Source organism: Eptatretus burgeri, chromosome 10, assembly GCF_056783735.1.
Source record: "Eptatretus burgeri isolate ZD-2024b chromosome 10, Ebu_testis_v1, whole genome shotgun sequence".
Taxonomy (NCBI): Eukaryota; Metazoa; Chordata; class Myxini; order Myxiniformes; family Myxinidae; genus Eptatretus; species Eptatretus burgeri.
Window position 1 is genome coordinate 94,233,946 of NC_140970.1, and position 24,247 is coordinate 94,258,192.

The window sequence follows — 24,247 nt, forward strand, 5'->3', positions numbered from 1 at the left end:
TGGTCGCCTCTAATGACACAGGGATATGGTACACCTATTTTAACCAGGGTATACACCAGCCCAGTATACTGGTACTCATTTGGCCAACCTCGGAAGGATGACAGGCTGAGTCAACCCCCTGGTGTATTAATTCAGTGGCCCAACGGGGCTTGAACTCAGGACCTTTTGGATCCCAAGCCGCTGCCCTAACCACTGCGCCAACACCAGGCTCTGATGTCTTCCCCAGACTCTATAACAATCAAATCAAGAGCATTTCGTTTGATTATTTTGTATAAAATCCAACGTAGAAAATTAGCATGAGTTTTGTTACTGAAATAAAATAAATAGCCGCAACACAGAAGGAATGAACGAAAAAACACGATCTTCCACGCCAAATATCATGACATTCGATCAATCGTGTGTCTTCAACCTGAAGAATTGTTAACATTTTGTTCTGTTATTTACAGTAATCTGAGCAAAAAGGTGTCTTCACACTTCACACGGCGATCTCAGGATAACATTTCCCCCCCCTGCATTTTTTTCTGCGGACGCCCATGCTGCTGAGGCAGAACCAACGCTCTACACAGAGTATGGTCCCAATCTCGGTTGGGTCCTCGGTGCCTTCGTTATGACATCAAAATTACAAACATAGAACACCACACCCGATCAAGTATGAACATTTTTGAGGTTCATCTGGGGATAAATTGGTCCACACAAAATAAATTGATGATGTCATTGGTCATGTGGTTTGGCAGTCATATTATTAAAATAAAAATGAAAAAAAGCTTCAAAAACCTTCTCAAAAACGGCGAAACAGAAAGAGGTGAAACCAAACATGTATGACCGCCTATCCATGATGAACAAAAGGTTCACCCATATGATGTCAGAGGTCACTTTTTTGGCAGCCATATTGGACTTACCGGAAAAAACAAAAAAAATATTCTCCAGACCAGCTGGACAGATCAACGGGAAATCTCACAGAAATGTTCCCTCAGCCTTGGGGATACCAGGGTATTCACTAATAATTGAGAGGTCACACGGTCCGGCAGCCATATTAGATTGAGAAAAGGATTTTTGAAATCCTTTCTCTTAAACCGCTTAATCAATCGACATGAAACTTCACAAATGATCTCGTAGTGATGGGGAATGTACGTTTTAAATTTCAACCTGATCGGACGGATGGTCTGGCAGCTAGAATTTTTTTTTTAATCTCGGTTATTTTATTTATTTATTTGAATAAGGCTCACTTGGCTGTGCCTGGATGGGTTTGAGGGTGGAGAAGTCGCAGCTGAGCGCTAATCTCACCAAGGTTCTTACTGATGACTTTATCTTTGCTTCTGCTCATCATCATCGAACTTTGAGATTTATTTTTGAAAGTGTAGTTTTCAGTCTTCTCTTTTACCCTTTTGCTTGATTCTCCTCAGAAACCCTGTGCTCAGAACACATGTGGAAAGTTAACACTTTCATTCCAAACACTCTCACCTGAAGCCCAGTTTTGAGAACCTCATTGCATCGAGAACATCTCATCAAGAAGAAGAGATGCTGGACATCATGGGGCAAAGAGTCAAATCTCACATATTAAAGAAACACAACATGGAAGATGATGATGATGATTTATTTTTCAAATAACAGATGTACAGGATTGTGCAATAAAAGGTTGACAAAAATTAAACATAGCGCAGTGACAACATCCACCAAACAATGTCCTCAACCACTGCCACCACTGGAATTCACTTTTCTGAAACAACACTTCTCCCTCCATTCGGTCCTTCCACTGATTTTCTTGCAGGTTTGGTGTAAAACTCGGGGCTGAGAGAACAAAGCAACAAAGATCAGTTACTTATGAGAACCATTTATCAGAACAGGATAATGATAATATGTCTGACGTGATGATGCACAGATAGAGCACTTCCTTTCAAGCTGTCTGGTTTGGGTGTGACTCTCAGCCTGACGATAAACTGGCAGCTCAGTGCTTTGCAGGCGAGACATAAGAGCAGGTGCGACCAAAGTCCAAATTCCGACCACAACCTCCAAAGGGCAAGAGGCAAGCCAAAAATACCTATTCATGACATCTTGATTCCATTCTTGCAAGAACTGACAATGAATAGTCCCAAATGGGACAGATGATCGTCTCCCAATGGAGGGCGGTCATAGTCTGGATCCATTAGGTGAAGGTGAAAAAGTTAATTTTCAGTTTCCTTGGATGGAAAATTATCAACAGACCGCGACCTTGATCGCTCCTGAAAATAAAAATAACCCGGATTACGGAAAATGAAGCAAAAACATGAGTATTGCTAAAGTGCATTATATATATATATACATATATATATATATATACATATATATATATATATATATATATATATATATATATATATATACATATATATATATATATATATATATATACATATATATATATATATATATATACATATATATATATATACATATATATATATATATATATACATATATATATATATATATAGAAAGGTGGAGTGTGAGGAGGACTCTCCCGATCTCCATTGGACATCGTCCTGCACCAAGGCGTCCCCTCCAACCCAGAGGCCTCGCCCAGAGACTGTCAAACAGACAAAGATTACATGGTCAGCATCAGTTACACATCAAACGGAGCCGCCTATCTGGATTTCAGGTTTATTTTCCCTCATCACATTGTATCCTTGGACTCGGAAGGCATTTTCATAGGATAAACGACTTGGGAGCTTTTTAAACATGATTTATAACTCTTCCCTCCCTCACCTCTTTTAAGAACACAGTACCTGGGGTAAGCCTGATGTTAGCTTTGTGGTTAGGATGACTGGCTCAGGATGTTTCGGTCCTGAGTTTGAGCACCCAACCATTGAATTAACACCAGGTGGGGTTGACTCAGTCCGTCATCTCAGCCCATCATCCTTCCAAGGTCAGCAAAATGAGTACCAGTGCACTGGTATGGGGGTACAGCATCAGCGGCATTGTCACACTCCAAGAAAATAATAGCAACCTGGCAGTCAAGCTGCCATAAGCAAGAAGGAGAAGAAGAAGTACCTGGTGTGTGGCTGTTTCTGCCCTTTTGCACAATATGGTGGCATCTCTAGCACGAGGTGCGGCCCGTAGGACTGCGCCTTCGATGGTACATCAGCACGTAAGCATCTTTTTTGCAAACCTCATGCTCTTCCGCAGAGAACACTTCATGATCATCAAAACTCCTCCAGCCTGTTCATCACACCGTGGGATCAGAAAAGACAACTTCAAAACAAAGCTCTTATCATTGCAACATGAAACGAATCTTTGGCTGCATTGTCCTTGAATCTCCACAGTCATCAATAAAATAACACCAACATTCACGAGTGACGCAGTTATAACAAGGAATAAGCGTTTAAAAATATTCTTCAAACCATTACAAGTTAAAATGCTTGAAGTATAAAATAAATTCCTTTAAAATCTTTTTGGTTTGGAGATCCTTATATTCAAATGACTTGTGATATTCAACCCCAGATAAACTCACAAACAGGAAAACAATCAGTCAAGCATCGAACAATTTCCACTCGATCCTTCAACCTTACCGAGGACACTATTTTGAGTGTCAGAGGTGCATGGCCGTCGTGCGATGGTGGTGTAGTGTGCCAGGTCCATTCGCAATCGTTTGTGTTTGATGACAGCATACAGGTCGTACGTTGTAACTGCGCTTGTCATGACAGCATCGCCACAATATGGCACCATTTCAAGACCACTGCAGCAGAAAGGTGCATCAAACAATGTTGTGTGGTCGATCAGGGAGAAGAGGAAGAACAAAGACTTGAACATATTGATCAGGGTAAAACAAATCCAGACACACTTGTCCTGGCTCATGGGACAATAATTACTTCTCTCTTGTAATCCAAAGCTGCAAATGACAGTCTATTGTGATGAGTTCTTGTGGTGTACTGATAGAAGATGCTTAGCAGGCAGACACAAGCGGGGAAACAGTCGAGCCGGGCTGTGTTGCACAAGCGCGAGCGCGGGCGTACTTTGCCCGCGGCTCCCCTTTATTACGTATTCAGCGCACGCACAAGCCGGGCGACTACAGCATCACTACAACGCCTCAGGCGGCGCGCACTCCTTTTATTCCTGGCAAACACGATGACCACCCCTCCTCCCATCATCATGCCCCGCCCTGCATGCCCGCCGGCTATACCACACTCCTCCCTCCTAAAACTATGATTATTAAATGATCACCATCATAATAAGCATAAACAGCACGAAGGACTACGGTATAATAGTAGACAAGGCACAAAAAATGAAAACAGCGAAGTATAACAGCACATCACATCATATAATGCGTGGAAGCGAGCTAATGGAGCTGCCCCGGCCAGGTTCCGAAGACGGAGGTGCACACAGCACCTCCCAAACTCTGGCCGCGTTACGGATATGAAGCAGCAAGGCGAAAAGCACAGCAGCCCTACACAGCGGAAACGCCCCCAGGCGGCTCATGCTGACATGGCCCTCGGCGATCTCCCGAGCAAACCTCCCCCGGCACCATCAAACGCCTCCGGCCCACAAGGCAGCACATCTCCCCCAGGCAGACCTGAAGCAGATAAACATTCCGAGGCCGGAAGCCCGCTGTCTGGAAGCCGTGGCGCCAGCGCCAGACTCGATTGACCTTGGATGGGGGCGCTGAACAGCGCCGCTGGCTGGACGCACCCAATGCTCCATAACAACCCACGCACCACAATCAGTTGAGATGCCAATGCCCGTCTAAACGGCCTTGAGCGAACACAGAGAGCTGCGCCCCCGGCGCCAGGCACGTCTGACCTTGCCGCAACCAGAGGTGGGGGTAACGCCCACCAGCGCACCAGTCCTGGCTCCGAGTCGATCTCCGAGACCCACACGGCAGTTAGACGGTAGCAATTCCATTTAAACCACACTTCAACCATAGGCTCGTTATAAATCACTACGAACATCATTTGAACCATTGCAAACTCATTTTTCCGTACAGCGCGTTCTTTCGACCAAATCCCTGCACATGACAAAGCAACTACCCGCGGCCCGGGGCAATGGAAGGCCAACCCAACCTTTTTATTCGCCACCACCGCTCCCAAAGCCACCACCTCACATTGGCCATACTGCAAAACCCATCAATTGATCTCCGCCAAACCCACTCTCACACAGGAACTGTTGGCATTTATTTCAACAACGCTAAACTGCATCACTAGAGCAAGGAAAAACAAATATGCAATGAACAGCAACCCACAACCCACATCACGAGTCCGCCTCTTGGTTGTTGCTTCGATGTTGTGACTCGCGACTTCCTTTAACACCACGGGCTCGCTGCAGCTCGCCGTCGAAGCTGCCCGAACAACACCGGCGCGCATTGTCCCACGAACGCTGCCGAAGCGCGGGAACTCATCGCGAGAGCTGATATGGCTCCTGCCGCTCCCGAACCGCACATCACCGCTGCAGGCAGCAACGAACGGCCGCTCCCGTTGCATCGACGCGGCTCGCGCCGCCAGAACCTCGCCCTCGGGCCTCGACGAAAGCATCGAAGAGAGCACCGGCACACCTGGAGGTACGAACTGGAGATCCAGCCCGAGGTGCGCCAGCCAGTCCCGACCCAAAAGGGCGGGCCCCTCCCCTCGCACCACGAACACCGAGAGCCGGGCGCGTCGACCTCAGTAGCGCACTGAGACGTCGGCCCTCGCAAGCGGTGCAATCGCTTCACCGGTGTACGTGTACAGCGACAAGGCCGTCCCGACTATGCGAACACCGCGAAGACCACGAGTCGCCTGCTCGCCCATGACCGACACTGCAGCTCCGGTGTCCACGCAAAACACGGTCGGCTCGCCATTCACTTCGACCTCCACCATGAACAGCGTCGTCATCTCCGGACCCACGGAAAACAGACTCAACCGTGGTTGCATCTCCTGCTCCGGCCCGCCGGCATCGCCATGCCCCGGCTGCAGGCCGATCTCCAGGTCACTGGGGTCCTCCCGCACCTCGTCATCCAAGACCCCAACGGAGGCCCCCGCCATCCGACACACACGCTTTAAATGTCCCACCTTGTGACAATGCAAACACACGGTGTTCTTATACGGGCACATTCGTCGCAGGTGCGGACCCCCACACCCCCAGCACCCCTGGAAATCCACCTCGCTCCCGGTGCGACCGTGCTGCGGTGCGCGCCCTCGTCCCGCACCGCCAGACGCGCGTGCGACCTGCGGCACCTGAGTCATCGCGCGGACCTCGGGCTGCGCGACCTGTGGCGCCTGGGTCATTGCGTGAACTCCGGGATGTGCGACCTGCGGCATCTGGGTCACCGCGTGGACCTCGGGACCAGCCGACATGCCCCAGCTGGAGATACTCATTACGTCCTGGCCAGCGATGGCGCGGACATCCGTGAGCGTCTGCTCGACCGACGAAGCAGTCCCGACCGCCGAGTCGAATGTGACGTCGGTCAACCGCAGGATGGCTGCTACCATCTTCGCGTCTCGCAGACCAGAAATAAAACGATCTCTGAGTCGTGCCGGACGCTCCTCTGCCGTGAACTTGCAAAGCACGGCCGAATGCTTCACCCGTGCTACGAAGTCTGCAACGCGCTCCTCGCCACCCTTCGCGAGGTGATCGAACTGGAACCGCGCGAGCTGCAACGACTTCTCTGGCGCCAAGTGGGTCTTCATTTTCGCCACGATGTCCTGAAACGATAGCCCGTCATCACTGGGCTTATTTGGAGCCACCAAATCACTCAGCAGCCGGTAGTGCTCCGTTGATAGTGAGGCGAGCAAGATCGACTTGCGTTTCTCTTCATCATCTACATCATTCGCACGGAAGTAGCAACCCAACTGTTCAGAAAACAACTCGGTCATCTCCCCCGAAAACGGGTACGCGCCCGTGCGCCGTGCCCCGACCTTCTGCCATGCTCGTGCCGGCGAGACCCTTGGCTCCGTAGCCTGGAACCGCATGGGTTATTCGCTGCCGCCCTGCACACGCCGATCCGAAGATCCTAGTCAGCCAACTGTGGTGTACTGATAGAAGATGCTTAGCAGGCAGACACGAGCGGGGGAGCAGTCGAGCCGGGCTGTGTTGCACAAGCGCGAGCGTGGGCGTACTTTGCCCGCGGCTCCCCTTCATTACGTATTCAGCACACGCACAAGCCGGGCGACTACAGCATCACTACAACGCCTCAGGCGGCGCGCACTCCTTTTATTCCTGGCAAACACGATGACCACGACGACCCCTCCTCCCATCATCATGCCCCGCCCTGCATGCCCGCAGACTATACCACAGTTCTGATTGGAGTTGCATGTTCTGAGAGCAATATGTTGAGGTTTCATCATTCCCAGGTACTTACCTCAATGGGAAGTCAACAAGGGTTTTGATCTTCTTCCCCAAGTTGTTAAAACGTAACAGGTGAAGGATCAGCACCTCAGGAAGGTGACTTATGCATCCCTGCATCGTCCCCTTTTTCATTTCATTGCAATCAGAACAATAACTGGAAAGCACAATGAGACACGAAAACAATAATGGAGGCGCATTGGCATCTGATAAGTTGTTCATATTTACTCACACACGGTCTCAATCACCTTATCTTGTACCATTTACTACATTCACCACTTACAATTCTGTATCACTTTGGAAAAGCAATGACAGGCAGTCTGTGAGATGAATCTTCTTTTTATGCTTCGCATTGTGTGGCAGAGGCAGCGATAAGCAGGAGAAGGATTCAAAATGCCTCGATCCCTGAAAACAAAGAAAAACCCAAAATAAGGGGGGGGTAAAGAGGGAGGGAGGGGTGGGGTGTAGAGTTATATTCATGAATGTAAGAAGAAAAATCATGTAAAAGAGAAGATCATTAATGCAAGAAACAAGTTTTGTGAAAATAAAAATTATTTTAAACAAAATGCATGATTGGTTAAAGTAGAGAGAAACAACAGGAAGAAAAATTCATGGAAGAACCCCTACCTTGATCTTGAAAAAATATATATATATATATATATATATATATCTATATATATATATATATATATCTATATATATATATATATATATATATATATTTATATATATATATGTACCCAACAACAACACGCTCACCTTCTCCCGATTCTGCTTCTTCTTCTTCCTCTTACCTTCCTCCTCGTCTTCTTCCTCGATTTTTTTCTACACTTCCATGACCTAATCTGTTGAACTCTCTCATACATTAATATTAACAACAAAAACGATCTTATAATGCTTCATCTTCCTCTCTCACACATGTGGTACTCTTTACTGTTTCACAATGCACTACTCTTCTGCTATTTTAACAGACTGCTCTCATTTCGACCTCTCCTTCATTCCTTGCCTAAAAAATCCAACTATTACAGCGCTTCTTCTCTCCATTCTCTGAATTCGCCTTCATTGCATCCATCAAGAATTGTGTTAAATCGCATCTCTGACCTAAAACTTTTAAAAACCACAGTTTGCCATGGATGTTCGCTTTCCATCAACCATTCTTTTTTCCAACTTCAGTGCCAACTCACCCCCTCACCCCTCACTCTCACTCTCAAAGCAACCATCCCACTCTTCTCCCTACAAGCCTCCCTCTCACCTCTCTCAAAAATTCCCCCTCACCTTTCTCCCACCTTTCATCCCCCTCACTCATCATTCTCAGTTGCCTCCCCTCTCATCCACCAAGCTGCCTCCCTCCACTGCCCTCTCACCTCCATCTCTTCACTCCACCTCCTCAAATCCTCAACTGCCTTCTTCCTTGTCTCTTGTCCCCCTCTCCCCCAGCACCACAGAGCCTTTTCTCCTCCTCATTCGGCCCCCTCCCCTCGCTATTCTGCAATACCCCACACTCTTTCAACAACCCTCCTTACCTCCCCCCTCGTCCCTTGTCCTACCCTCCCCCTCCACATCCTGCACCCAAAGCCTCCTCCCCTACCTCTTCATTAAAAGTGTGGACCTCAAATATCTGGGGTCTTCGCTCAAACCTTTCAGATCTTTCCATACAGGTTGCCACTGACAAACCAGACATTATCTGCCTAACAGAAACTTTCCTCTCCCAAGACGTGTCTGACTCCCAAGTATCTCTCCCCGGTTACTCCCTCTTACGGTATGACAGACCTGAGCCTCGTCCTGGTGGAGGTGTTGTTCTCTTCATCAAAGACTCTATTCCTCACTCTCCATGCACTGTTCTCACTCCCCCACAACCCCAGGAATACCTCTGGCTTCGGCTTCCCCTCCACTCCCACCTCATGTTTATATGTGTACTGTACCGTCCACCGAACAGTGATGACTCCATCTACACCTCACTATCCAAAAACATGGACCATCTTCTATCTTCTCATCCAAACTCTCTCTTCCTCTTATGTGGTGACTTCAATTGTCATCACGCCAGTTGGCTCGGTGTGGGTACCTCTCTCACCTGTCATGTCACCTCAGCAAAAGCTTTCTGCGACTCATTGGGACTGACTCAATCGGTCAACTTCTCGACCCGGATCTCAACCAATGGTACTCCATCTCTTCTGGATCTGATTTTGACAAATTTCCCTGACAATATCTGCTGCTCTTCCTTCGCTCCAATTGGTTCTTCTGACCACGTCCTTGTCAAAGTGGACATCTCTCTGGCTGTTATCAGAGAACCACCTCACCGCCGTCGAGTCTGGCATTTCACTCAAGCCGACTGGCAGGGTCTCCGAGCAGCCATCAAACTTACAGACTGGTCTCCTATCACTACTTTCTCAAACATCAACTCATCCTGGGAATTCTTTCAAAGAAACTTGCTCTCCCTCATGCACAGATTTATCCCCTCTCGTCTTCAGTTGTCCTACCCTTCCTCCCGCCCTTGGTTTACTGAAGCTTGTGGCGAGGCAGTTGTCCTGAAACAACTTGCCTTTGCCTCATGGAAAGCAAACCCAACTGAGGGCAATCTCAGTTCTTTCCACAAAGCTCGGAACAAGTGTGTATCTACCCTCAGGAGAGCCAGAAAACAACATCTTTCTCATCTCAAGTCTGAACTCTCAAATCTCTCTCCCTCCTCAAAATCCTGGTGGCGTTTAATCAAATCTGTTTCTGGTGTATGTTCCCCCTCCATCCCATCCCTTACCTCAAATGTCCGCACTGCTGATTCCACACGTGATAAAGCTGAATGTCTAAACTCGGTGTTTGCAGCTAAATCTTGTGTCCTAAACCCATCACTATCTCTACCCACTTTACCCAGTCGCACCCAACTGTCCCTGGACTCTGTATCCTTTTCTCCTGACAAGGTGGAGAGCTTGCTTTCAAACCTCGAGTCAGATTCTGCAACCGGTCCAGACGGCATCAGCCCACGTGTCCTCAAAGCCTGCTCTTCTGCTCTTGCTCACCCTCTCTCTGTTCTATTCACCCTCTCATTTGCCCAAGGTCATCTGCCATCTGCATGGAAATCTGCTGACATCCCTGTCCTGCATAAGAAAGGTGCAAAAACAGATCCCTGTAACTACAGACCAATCAGCCTTCTCCCAATCATCAGCAAGGTTATGGAATCCATCATCGCTTCAGACATGAAATCCTTCCTCTTCTCCAATGGCTTGATTTCCAATCATCAATTTGGATTCAGACAAGGTCACTCTACCCTGGATATGCTGCTTCTGCTCTCCCATCAATGGATGGAGGTCCTCAATGCCTGGCAGGAAATCCGAGCCGTATCCCTGGACATATCACGTGCTTTTGACACAGTCTGGCACCCTGCACGACTCACCAAACTCTCTTCCCATGGTATTCAAGGCCATCTCCACTCATGGCTCGCAGACTTCCTCTCCTGTCGCAGTCAACGTGTGGCCCTAAATGGAGTTCTTTCATCCCCTCTTCCTGTGCAGGCTGGAGTTCCTCAAGGTAGCGTTCTGGGCCCTGTTCTTTTTCTGGTTTTCATCAATGATCTCTCGGACTCCCTGGAAAATCCTCTATTTCTCTTTGCCGACGACTCCACCCTCTGCCGTACCATCTGACATCCCTCAGACCGGCAAGCAGCAGCTTCTTCGCTCACTGCAGATCTGGATAAAATCACAAACTGGTCCAAAACGTGGAACATGTCTTTCAATCCAGACAAATCTCACACTCTCACTATGTCTCTTCGAAAGGACCGTTAAGAAACCCCCCCCCATCCACTTTCTCAACAATCCTCTGGAAGAAGTCTTTTCTTTCAAGTTTCTGGGTCTCACTATCTGCCATGACCTTTCCTGGGAAAGTCACATTTCCAACCTCGCCTCAAAAGCCAGTCGCCGACTGGGAATCCTCCGTCGTGCAAAGTCCTTCCTCGGCCCTCTTGAGCTCCTGACCACTTACAAAGCTTTTGTCCGTAGCCTGATGGAGTACTGCTCTCCCCTCTGGGCTGGTGCTCCTGCCTCCCACCTTTCTCGGCTTCATGCTGTCGAAACCAGGGCTTTTAAGATCATTGGCATCTCCTGCCGGCAACCAGGTCATTTAAGATCATCGGCATCTCCTGCCGGCAACCAGGTCATTTAAGATCATTGCAGTCAGGTCAGGTTCGATCTGTGACCTGCTTCAGGTACCATGTAAACCTGTACTAACCTGTTCCATGGTTGGGTTGACGGCGACTAAACCGTCTCCCCCACCAGGTTTTCTGGTGAGGAGGGTGTTTGGATATGGACACCCAGCAGGATTAAAACCAAACCTGCCAAAGGGCGGAGGAGCTCCTTGTGAGTCAACGGCCATCCATATCTAGTGCCCAACTGTGTCTGCGGACGTCCTCCTGCAGTTGGGTTACTTTTTATGAGGAGGTTGGTGGCAGGATTTGCACTCCGGCCACCGTAAAACCCTTCATTCCGCAAAACGCAAAAACGCAAAAAAATCTGAAAACCACTCTATGGGAGTACCTCCTGTGCAGCTTCCCTTCGCAGGGCAGCTCAGCGGATGACGGGATTGGGGCAAAGCCTTCGGGACCCCCAATCTTTGATGATAGGAGGGAAACCACGGGGTAACATCCCTGGGTCAGATTGCGGGAGAGTGTGTCGGAGTGGTGCTGAGGTGTCGTCCACCAGACGGCGGTCTCCTTGGGTTAACCTGAGGCGGTCCCTTCGGGTGGGTGCCTGGAATGTCCTATCCCGAAGAGAGGATGATCATCTGTCTCTGTTATCATCTGAGCTCAAGCGTTTGGACATCGGGATTGCAGCTCTCTCTGAGGTTCGGAGACCGGATTGCGGCGAGATAATGGTGGGTGGTTACACCGACTATTGGTCTGGTCGCTCTGATGGTTACCATACCCAAGGAGTTGCTGTAGCTGTGTCCAATAAGCTGACCCCAATGATAATTGAGGTAACACTGGTCAACGGGCGTATTATGAGATTTAGGATTCGTCACTCCTTAGGTGTCATTTCCCTGGTCTCTGTTTATGCTCCGACTGAGGCGAGTGATCTCAACGTGAAGGATGCATTCTACGCCACGCTCGAGTCTGTGGTTGATCAGTGCCCCAGACGAGATACACTTCTTGTCTTGGGGGATTTCAATGCATCGACTGGAACTGATAGGGATGGTTATGAGACATGTGTTGGTCCCCATGGGTCAGGAACTATGAACCAGAATAGCACTAAGTTCCTTGACTTTGCAAGAAGTCATGGACTTAGGGTGGCTGGTTCATGGTTTCAGCGCCCACAAGCTCATCACTGGACGTGGTATTCCAATGCTGGCGGTGTGGCAAAAGAGATTGACCATGTCCTCATTGACGGTCGTTGGAGGATGCTCCAGAACTGCAGGGTCTACCGGAGTGCTCAGTTCCTCAATACTGACCACAGGCTTGTTGTAGCAACTCTAAAGCTGCACCTTAAATCCTGGAGAATGGTACCATCCCAGCCTAGGCTGGATGTTGGCAAGCTCAGGGATGAGAGAGTAGCTGAGGAGTTTGCGAACAGGCTGAGTGGACACTTGGGGGGTCTGGGTACTTTGGGGGGTCCTGAAGAGTTGTGGAGTGCCTTCAAGACCACCGTCCTTGATGCTGCCGGTGGATGTCTTGGAGCCCACCGCAGGGCAAAGAAGAATTTTGTCTCTCAAGGGACACTGGATACCATTGCTGCATGTTGGATACCAAGGGACACTGGATACCATTAACATGCAACAGCATGTTGCTGACCCTCGAATCAACTGTGGTCCACCTTCGCTTGTGGAAACATGGGCTGCGGTGAACCAGTTGAAACGGGGCAAAGCTCCAGGGATCTGTGGCATCCATGCTGAACTTCTCAAGGCTGGTGGAAATGCTGCACTCATGTCGTTGCATGCAGTTTTGTGCTCTGCCTGGAACACAGGCATCATCCCAACTGACTGGAAGAGGGGCCTTGTTGTCCCTCTCTGGAAAGGGAAGGGTGATCGCCAAGACTGCAACAACTACCGAGGGGTGACGTTGCTCTCAGTGCCGGGCAAGGTCTTTGCTCGGATAATTCTTGATAGGGTTCGCCACCATCTGCTTGAGCACCAGCGTCCAGAACAGTCAGGCTTTACACCAAAGAGGTCAACGATTGACCGTATCCTTGCCCTTCGTGTCCTCACCGAACGCAGATGAGAGTTTCGGCAGCGGCTGCTTGCAGCCTATGTTGATCTCTGTAAAGCGTTCGATTCAGTGAATCGGGATGTCCTCTGGAGGATTCTTGGTCTTCGTGGGGTGCCACCAAAACTGATCGATCTGGTGTCTGAACTCTACTCTGGTACAGAGAGTGCTGTGAAGTGTGGTGGTACCATCTCTATCTTATTTCCAGTTGTTACTGGAGTTCGTCAGGGGTGTGTACTGGCCCCCACACTTTTCAGCACTTGTATGGACTGGATTTTAGGGAGGATGTCGGAGAGATCAAGCTGCGGTGCATCGTTTGGGAATGTCAAGATCTCGGACCTTGATTTTGCAGATGATGCAGTCATCTTTGCGGAGACTTTAGACATCCTTTTGGGGGCCCTCGAGGTGCTGAAAGAGGAGTCGGAGCCGCTGGGATTACGGGTTTCTTGGGTCAAAACTAAGATCCAGGCTTTCGGTGACATCTTGGATGCTGCTGTCCTGTCTGTGTCTGTTTGTGGTGAGGATGTTGAGGTCGTGGAGAGATTCACTTTCCTTGGCAGTGATATTCATGTCTCTGCTGGCTGCGAGTCAGAGGTCAATGGACGTCTGGGTCGGGCCTGGGGAGTCATGGATTCACTGGATCATGGGGTGTTACGCTGCCGGTACCTGTGCGGGAGGACGAAAGTCCGAGTCTTCAGGTCCTTGGTACTTCCAGTCTTGCTCTATGGATGCGAGACTTGGACTCTGACCAAGGATCTGAGACGGAGACTTAATTCCTTTGGTACCAGGTCTCTTCGGAGAATCCTTGGTTATCGCTGGTTGGATTTTGTGTCCAACGAGCAGTTGCTGAGAGAGACTCGGATGAGATTTGTTACCTGCATAGTCCGTGAGCGTCAGTTGCGGCTGTAGGGACATGTGGCTCGTTTTCCTGACGCTGATCCTGCTCACCAGATTCTCTCAGCGAGGGAGTCTCATGAGTGGAGGAAGCCAGTGGGCAACCTCGTGGTTGCAGCAGGTTGACCATCATCTCAGGGAGATGGGGATGGGCCTGGCATCTGCCTGGGGGATGGCCAGACGGAGGCCCCTGGAGTACTGGCGGAAAGTGGACGCAGCGACGCGCTGTTCTGGCACATGCTCCCATACCTGACCTGACCTGCATCCCCCGCAATGAGGCTGTCTTTGGGCCTCTCACTCAATCACCGCAGGTTGGTCGGTGGTCTTTCTGTCTTCTACCGACTCCTCTCCAGCCTTGCCCCCCCTGCTCTCTCTGCGATTTGTCCCCACCACATTTCCACAGGGCGCTCAAAGTCTGCCAACAACCCCCTTCTGGTAAAACTACCAAAATCACGAATCACTGCTCATCTTCACTTTCATTCCTCTTTTTTCCCGCCTTTGGAATAAACTTCCTCACTCGATTCTTTCCCATTCTTCCCTCCAGGCTTTCAAAACAGCTGTTCACCACCACCTCTTATCTTTCCCCATCCAAATCCTCGATCTTTTCTACCCCCGATAATCCACCCAAGCCCACTTCCTTCAATTCCTCTGCTTTCCTTCCTGAAAGTCCCTGTAATGTCCTTCTTCTCTTCGCCATGTTCCCCGTCCCATCCCCATCCCTCTCCCTTCCACAGTTCACCTAATGTGTCTGTTTTGTCCCTTCCACTCCCGCCCCTCTTGTCTCATGCCTCCTTGCTGTGAGTTGTGTGTTAGCTCTCATACGAGCCTCGACCAAGGTATACCAAAAAAAAAAAAGAGAGAGGGAGAGAGGGAGCGACATCGACAGTGAGAGAGACGGAAAGAGAGACAGAAGACAGAGAGAGAGACTGAGATAGAAAGAGAGACAATCAAATAGACAGTGAGAAAGTGTTCCGCAAATGAGGGACAGACATACACTGACAGACATACAGACAAAGAGTGCAAGACTTTTTCAATAAAATTAATTTAGTGAGAAAAACTTACAATGCCGCAGCTCGAACACGTAATCTTGGTTTGTTGTTGGCCATAAAATGTGTCGTAAATGATGGAATTGTTGAAATACGATTTGTTGTTTGCCCACGACTTCGCTCCTGCAACCTGTTCCACAAAACATACAAATGTGTGAGCAACAGCCATTTCACAAAAACGTAAAACAGCCAGGAAATGGTGGCACTCGAATGATACCAACGGTCAACAGAAAAGCTTGAGAGCGAGAACAAGAAACAAAAACATGGAAAATATAACAAAGAATACCAAGTAATATCAAGGACATTTGGCCCATCATGACTGCACCACACCAATACCAGATTAAATAAATCCATCAATCCATCAAAAGGACTGAAGTAAATGGGATTTGAATCTGGTTTCTCAGCATCACCAGCAATTGGTTCAGATAGCAATGCTAAACAGACCGAGGCAAGCTCTTGGTTCTGTTCTCAACAAAACAGACTGAATGAGAAGACGGTTCCACAGAGCGAATGACCTGAGTGCGAGGCTAGACGGTGTAGGACGAGATTATAATCAAAATTACGTCGGGTAAAAACACAAACAGCTCCCGATCACTGTTAAAATCAGGGGCGACATGTAGTGAGATGGATGTGAAGAAGATCCAGGACAATATGGGCTTCGGAGGATCCATTCCCAGCTACTTCAACAGTGTCTGCAATGTTAATACGTTTCCAAGAGAAAGACAGAATTAATGATGAGATGCAAGGAATAGCTTTAAATTTCCAGAAATAATTAAATCCTTCAAGTTTTATACCATAAGAAGATTGATGAGTGAATCAGGAAGGAAAAATACACAACTCATGCAACAACGACGTGGTGATTCTCCAAATACGAGTTAATCCTTCAAAAAACAGAAAAATTAATTGCTCGTCTCATTTGCCTCTTGATCACTCGCGACATTATTCCACATTTTCTCACAGTAAACAATGAATATTCCTCAATAATTAAACTACCAACAACTAGTGCAGTTGCACAGCAAGGCAAGCATGAGGTCTGATGTTTGACAACCCAGTGGTCTTCATTCAAGGCAAACCCGATGTGAGACTGATAAAGATCGGTGTAATGATGGGAAGTTCTGTCTGTGACACTCTGTGGATCAATTGCAATGAATACGAGTGTTAGTGTCTCAACAACGCTGTTGATGTTGTTAATGTTCATCAGGGCCATATTTCGGAGGCAAGGCAAGTGGATTGCTTGTATGGAGGTCGATCACGTGATCCAGGGCCGACATAAAATTGGGGCCTCCACATTTTTGTGAAAACATTTTTTTTTAAATAAATGCCAACAATTTCCATCCAATTAAAAAAAACCTGAGTAGTTTCAACGAAATCAAGACTTTTATCAAACTTTTATCTGGATAGAAGGTAAATGTAAGCATCCATATTTATTCAACATATTTGTCATTTTTTTTAGGTTTGAGAAATGTTTTGATCATGTGGAAGTAGTTTATTTCTGCATCTGTCTTTTGTTTCTGCATCTGTCTTTTGTTTCATTTCATCACGTGACATAATGAGTCAGAAGCCTGACAGTCACCGTCACTGTGTGCATGAGAGTGGCGCAGCGAAAAGGAAGAAGGCCGAGGAAAAGGCAGATCGACTTGCTGCTGTCATTGCAAAGACACCGACAATTGATCAGTGGTACAAGGGATCGTCCGCTTCAAGTTCTCAGCCGCAGACAGAAGATGAAAATGAAGAAGGAGTCCAAACTGAAGATACGACCGCTGACGATACTGAAGTTGATGTCACTGAGGGAACGGGAATTGATGATAACAAGGAAGTGGAATTCACTGCTGTTGCCGCAGGGAGACTACAGTAGATCCCAGAAGTGCATGAAGACTCTGTTTGAATGAACATCGATGGGACAGGAAAGTCTGATCTCTCTCACACTCATGAACATTGAGAGTGACCTTCTGCGCCAGCTGTCCATTGATGAAATTGTGGATGACTTTGCCAGTCAGAAGGCGCGTCGAGTCAATATGACAAAGTGAACGTCCCACACAGCAGCAGCATGATCTTGTGTATCTGATGATTTTATGAACATCGTTCCACCTGATGTTTATTATATTGTTATTTGCAACATTTTCCAACCCCTCCCCCACTCTGTACCCTCTGCTCTCTGTCGCTCTCTGCTCTCCACCTTCTCACCCAAAAAATTTGGTAAATACGATGACTAATTGTTCTGTCGGCGAAGCGACGGGCCGGCTCTGTGAGTTAATATATCAATTTAAATTATTCCATGGACTTTAAAATGTCAATTGCGTTGTTCTTCTGGCTTCACTCAGAGACAAAGCTCTGAGCTACTTATACTGCCCACTGTGAAATGGTGGTGCAACATCGGGTGGCATTGGTTCAATTTGTACAACGACAGAGTAAAATATCCTGGATGTGAAATAAAATTTGGTGTCAACATTATTCATGCCTGTTCTCCCGTCATTTCAAAAGTGAATGCTGAGGTTTTCAAAGGCAACATGGGAAGTGGCCGCCGTAAACTGGAGACACACGAACGCACGGACAGACACTATGGTTTGCAACTTATCAAAAATGACTTCCCTTCCAAGGCCAAATAACTTCAACACAGAAAGAGATCATTCAGCAAGTCCAGCCTGTACAATGGTTGCCAACATACGAGGAGAGGAGAGGAGGAGATTGGGACCATACTCTGTGCAGAGCATTGTTGCTGCTTTAGCAGTCTCCTTGGCTATTGGGCACAATCCTGGACGGGTCGCCACTCCGACACAGTATACCAGCATGCTGGCACTCATTATGCCGTCCTCGGAAGGATGACAGGTCGAGTGACCACCACCTGGTGTTAATTTAACAGCTGAGTACGATTTGAACTCAGCACCTCAGGATCCAAACCCCACCACCCAAACCATTAAGCCAACAACAAGCATAACATTTGACAGTAGGTCCAGTATGTGCTCTATCCTTTGTAAATGTTTGACATCAAGCAAGGAAGCACCACACACCATGTTTGAAGTCTTTGATTTCGCGAATGATTTCGCCGGGGTTGAAACACCGACCACCTCGACTCAGAACGGACGCTCCAACTGGAACGAATTACATCATCGAGTCCACTGAGAATTAAATTTGAGGTTATTTTGAACCTTTGAAGTTTATGATTCAACGTTCTTTTCAGGTGACAATGCCAAATGGAGGCGTTTCTATCATTAAATGACGACTTTGCACCGCAAGCTTTCTTCAAAGACTTGTTCATATCGGCCACTGTTATAAAGAATGCAGACATGGTTTGTTCAAGTTGGTGATAAACTGAGGGTCATATCTTCACGCAATGTTCAACAAACCAATTCCATGTTGTGTTTATATGTTTAAAATGTATCTAGTTTGTCATCATGCTCTTTTTCTGGTTGAATATTTATCTTTGAATGCGTGCTCAGCTTTTCAAGCACAGTGGCCACCAGAAACGGGAATAAGACGAACCCACGGACAGACACCACGGTTCCCATTTTGTAATTGATGAAGGGTGGAAATTCATAGTTACACTGTCAGGAAGATGGAGCAAGTCGATATTGCAGTGGCACGGAGGAACCTGGTTCAGTTCTTCATGGAGTTTATCAAGAATGACCATCAGACATTCTTGGGCATCATGCTGCTCCCCATCATTGAAGTCGGGGGCCACCTTGCACATCGCCTCCTGTTATGAACAAGGGATTGAATGGACACAAGCTGTTGAACAGGTGGAGCTTATAATTGTTGATGGAATAAGTAATATTTTAATCAATGCCATGTTTTGTACATTAATCTGTATGAATCTGTTATAAATTTGGAACTTTTAATCTAATCACAATGAATATCGAGAACAAGGAAAGATTGCAAACCCTCGTCCAGACTTGTTCCGTGTGGTTTTATGGTACGTATTCTGTGGACGTTCTCACATTCCAATTGTACATACTTTATAGACGTTCTCACATTCCAATTGTACATACTTTATAGACGTACTCACATTATAATTGCACACACTTTCTCGTTGCACTTGGTTGAAAAAAAAAGAGAATGTGTCCAACTGGCTACCACGAGGTGGTGATGGTGGCCAACGTTAGCACATTCTGTGCAGAGAAAGACAAACGAACAAATGAAAAATCACTCACAGAGCGACACTTGGCAAAATGAAATGGCACTCCGCAGAGCGCAGACCTCCGCCAGGCTAAAGAGTTCACGTTTTGTATCCCACTGAGAGCCCAGATCTGGATCCCGACCTGAACCAAAATCGAGACTCTTCATCCTCGTCACACACCCAATGTGTCCACCAAGTTTCGACCGAATCCGTCCTTAACTTGAGATATCATTCATGCTACATCTCGTTTTTGGCCCTATCTCTCAATGGTGAAGAATCACTTGAAAAATTCTCGTATCCGGATCCATATTAGGATTCAGATCTTCATTAAAATTGTGCATTGCTCTTTTTGGTCGGTCACTTATTCACCAAAAAATTCAGAATGATTGCCTGAAAACTGTGGCCAAAAATCGTGTGAGACACAGACAGACAAACAGATAAACGCTGCAGACCAACATACTTGGCAAAAAGATTTTTTTGCAAAGTTTCAAAGAAACAAACACATGGAACCAAATGCAATACCCTCCACTTTGGTGAAGGTAATAAGATAACTTGTCGGTGAAAGTGAATGAAAAAACAAAAGGATTCCGAGCTCACCATGAAGTACACTGGATTAACAAAGTAGTCCGTCTTTTTCTTGTTGGTGAACAATTTCAGGACTTTACCATTAACAGAGAACTTGTCCTTGTTCCAAATGGCCGTGAGGAGTTGACTGAAGAACGTTGTTAGGTTTCCAAAGTCATCACTGTCAAAGTTCATTCCTGCCGGAGGTATGACAAAAGAGGACAGTGAACGGAAGAGCAGACAACGAGGTTTCCTGATCTTGTTCAGACCTTGCTGTTGTGCTGGGTTTGCTGTGTCACTGGGATCACTGATGAAAATCACCAATCTCCACTCAAATACATTTCAAACTCCACATTGTTGTGAAGAGAAACAAGGGCAAGACCCACTTGGTGATGAACTTACCAATAAAGTAGGCCAGCACATCCGGAGTATTGGCCAAACACTGGACCACACAATTCAAGTAGCACAACAGGAACGGATTTTTCAGGCCAATGAAACCGACGGGATAACGGAAGGTGTCATCTTTCATGGATTGATGCTGTAATGCAGAGAGAGGGAGGATAGAAAGAAGGTTGAGTGGAGTGACATTATACATTTATTGTCCTCATTCCCAACACAAGCACAAACTTCATTGTCCTTCCTCTGACAACTGTTTTCTTGTCTATTCCCAACACATTCGACATGTTGTATGGCTGTCACCAAAGATAATTCATTTTTGTGAATACATAATCAAGGCTCGTGCAAGAGTAGAATTAGTACACTGAACGGATCAGGACACAGAGGGACAAAAGGAACAGATGAGATAGGACGGAAGATTGATGAAATTTCGAAAAACGAAAGGTTGGGTGTGTTCGAGAGGGCAGAAAAGATCATGGTTTTGAATTGGGGATGATCTGAGATGGTGGTGAACAGCTGTCCTGAAGACGTGGTGGGAAGATTGAATATAATGTGGAAGTTGGTTCTTGAGGTGGGAGAAAAGAGGCACAAATGAGTGGTGGTGAGCAGTGATCCTGGAATGTGGGTAATTTAATCAGAATGGGGCTGGTGGTTTAATGGACCGTGTTTGCCCTGCAGAATCCTTGAGGGACAAAGCACGGAAGGAGCAGAGGGTGCAAGACCAGAAAGGACATGGTAGATGTGAGAGAGAGAGAGAGAGAGAGAGAGAGAGAGAGAGAGAGAGAGAGAGAGAGAGAGAGAGAGAGAGAGACAGAGACAGAGAGAGAGAGAGAGACAGACAGAGACAGAGAGAGAGAGACAGAGAGAGAGAGAGAGACAGAGAGAGAGAGAGACAGAGACAGAGAGAGAGAGAGAGAGAGAGAGAGAGAGAGAGAGAGAGAGAGACAGAGAGAGAGACAGAGACAGAGACAGAGAGAGAGAGAGAGAGAGAGAGAGAGAGAGAGAGAGACAGAGAGAGAGAGAGAGAGAGAGAGAGAGAGAGAGAGAGAGAGAGAGAGAGAGAGAGAGAGAGACAGACAGAGAGAGAGACAGAGAGAGAGAGAGAGAGAGAGAGAGAGAGAGAGAGAGAGAGAGAGAGAGAGAGAGAGAGAGAGAGAGACAGAGAGAGAGAGAGGGAGACAGAGACAGAGACAGAGACAGAGAGAGAGAGAGAGAGAGAGAGAGAGAGAGAGAGAGAGAGAGAGAGAGAGAGAGAGAGAGAGAAAGAAAGAGAGATCAATGACCTGTGAGTGATGGCGTGGTGATAGACCGTGACACTCTGCTTCATCGTGGGAGATTCCAAGAACCTTGAAGGCCTTGGGATCTCCTGTGTCAAGGTGAGCAAGGTCTGCGGCAGAGGAGCCAGCCAGAGGAGAGAGCATTACTCCATTAAGCTGTGGAAGGAAGGACTTTCGGCGACGGAGGATGCCCAGTCGGCAGCTCGCTTTGCACCCCAACTTTGAAATGTGGTTTGCCCAAGAAAGATCATGGCTGATAGTGAGACCCAGGAGTTTGAATGACCAAACTTCTTCAAGATGATTGTTAAGAAAGTAGAAAAGGGGAAGGGGGGGTTGGATTGCCAGACAGTCCTTTCTGAAAGAGATGGAGAGAGTGTGAGAATTGTCAGGATTTTTAGAAATATTCCAATAAATTGGCCAGCACATCCAGAGTATTGGCCAAACACTGGACCACACAAGTCAAGCCAGAGTCAAGTGTTTGACCAGCTTGTCATTTTCTCATGGTCTGAAGAGAGTGAAGAAGTTGCAGCTTACCTGTATGAAGGATGAGGGATGTCACGGCAGAGGGTGGAGTCAACAGAAAACAAACAAAGAACATTTTCTAGAGAGTCAGAGAGATCATTAAAGACCAGGAATAGGACTGGACCCTGAACACTGCCTTGGGGCACTCCAGTCTTGACAGGGAGAGGAGATGAAAGGATTCCGGGAAGAGCCACACCTTGACTCCAAGAGCAGAGGAAGTCAGTAAGCCATGTGTGGAGTTGGCCTTGGATGCGAGAGGAAGACAGTTTGGAAAGTAAGGCAGGATGCCAGACTGTATTAAAAGCACAAGATTTGTCCAGAGAGACGGCCCTGATCTCACGTCTGACATTGAGGGTCTCTGTCCATTGTTGGAAGAGTAAAATCAGCAAGTCCAAGGTGAAGTGACCTCATCTGCAACAAATTTGTGATGATGAGGTTGTTGGAGAAAAGAAAGTATTTCATATCAACAGAGATTGTGGATTCCATGACCTTGATGGTGATTAGAAGTAAGATGAGAGGTCTGTAGTTAAGGGGATCAGTTTTTCCACCTATTTTATGGAATGCAGTGATGTTGGTGGATTTCGAAGCAGATGAAAGATGACCCAGAGTAAATGATATGGTGAAAATGGCGGATGGAGGATGGGGGAAGAGCAGCAGAGCAGGATTTTAGGACACATGAGATGATGTCATTGGGTCTCATTGCAGAGCCAGAGTCGAGGGTTGAACAACCTTCTCCACCTTCTCAGATGCAAAAGACACAGAGTACAGGCAGTTGGGGACAACAGGGAAGGATGGGTACCGAGTGTGAGGTGCTGGAGATGCAAAATTTCGAAGCAAACACAGAATTGAGGCATTCAGCCTTCTCACAAGCATAGAGAGCTGTGGTGACATTTGAAGTGAGGAAAGAGATGGAGGGGGAGCATCCACCAGATACAGATGTAACAAGACACCACCAGCTTTTAGAGGAGGGAGACAAGTTTGAAACTGTTAACATTGAAATTCAAACTGTTATCTTGATTTTCCTGAAAACATAATCATCAAATACCTTTGGCACGTCCACCATGATCTTCACCTTGTCACCTGGCTCATCACATACATCACCATCACCTTGGATCTGCATGTTTTCTTTCCCAGCAGGTTCTTCGTTATCATTACACACATCTTGACCGTTACCTGCGGATATCAACAACTGTTTCAGGCAAACATTAAAAAAAATGGTTCAGAGAAGTTTTCCATTGCCAGGATAACATTGACGGTCCCGGTGGGTGTGGAACACTGATTTTCGCGTGTTGTGGTCGAACCCATCATCAATTTAAACTTGATATCTGCAGCACAACGTTCCCTTTATCCAGTGACGGCCATATTTTTTGTGACCACCACATGACCTTGACCTTCACCATTTATGGATGGAGTGTAAAAGAATAAAACGTGTCTCCATCGACAATCCACACATGAAACTTAACATTATTAAAATCGGAGGAAAATTATTCAAGTTCTGATAAAAAAGGTGTTTTTCATTAATTAGGTGACAACGCAAAAAAGTAGGTCAAGGACACAAATCAAATACCAGGTGTACAACTTCAGTGCAGGTACACTGTGATGATGTGAGAATATCTTGGAAGGCCAAGTGGTCTGAGTGATTCCGCATTCTCAAAATTGAGAGATGACAAACAAACAAGTTAATTTTTTTAAGACCACCATGTGAACTTGACCTTTGACCCGGAGCGACACGATGTAAATTAAATGTAAATGTGACTCCTTGTGGAGTCGAGGCGATCTGGGGAAGGCAATTTCGTTCTGAACAGACAAACCTAAATCGAGGTTTTGTGAAACAAGTTTAAATGTTCATAATTGTGTCACGAACTTAAAAATAGGTCAAGGTCAAAAAACCCCCATGTCACCCCAGCCCACTTTGTATTCCCATTGTTGATGTAAAATTTAATTCCCAAAGTCCCTGTCGGCT

The 24,247-nt window shown here is 47.0% G+C and overlaps 1 protein-coding gene across 4 annotated transcripts in view; it reads right to left on the reverse strand.

Annotated features, from left to right (window-relative positions):
• Positions 1 to 1,578: 1,578 nt before the first annotated feature.
• LOC147019155 (ubiquitin carboxyl-terminal hydrolase 2-like) overlaps positions 1,579 to 24,247 on the reverse strand; it is a 23,252-nt gene continuing 583 nt past the window's right edge. Inside the window, exons 2-12 of one of the 4 annotated variants that reach the window (XM_085899472.1) lie at positions 23,330 to 23,457; positions 20,492 to 20,627; positions 20,123 to 20,286; positions 19,415 to 19,517; positions 18,953 to 19,105; positions 15,428 to 15,541; positions 7,574 to 7,695; positions 7,307 to 7,447; positions 3,546 to 3,712; positions 3,028 to 3,195; positions 2,497 to 2,926 (exon numbers count right to left, since the gene is read on the reverse strand). In XM_085899472.1, coding sequence (XP_085755598.1) covers positions 3,074 to 3,195; positions 3,546 to 3,712; positions 7,307 to 7,447; positions 7,574 to 7,695; positions 15,428 to 15,541; positions 18,953 to 19,099 — 813 coding nt within the window. In that variant the 5' untranslated portion in view covers positions 19,100 to 19,105; positions 19,415 to 19,517; positions 20,123 to 20,286; positions 20,492 to 20,627; positions 23,330 to 23,457 and the 3' untranslated portion in view covers positions 2,497 to 2,926; positions 3,028 to 3,073. Of the gene's footprint in view, positions 1,789 to 2,496; positions 2,927 to 3,027; positions 3,196 to 3,545; positions 3,713 to 7,306; positions 7,448 to 7,573; positions 7,696 to 15,427; positions 15,542 to 18,952; positions 19,106 to 19,414; positions 20,287 to 20,491; positions 20,801 to 23,329; positions 23,458 to 24,247 lie in introns of those variants that run through there. The other 3 variants (XM_085899470.1, XM_085899469.1, XM_085899471.1) reach the window with 3 other exon arrangements.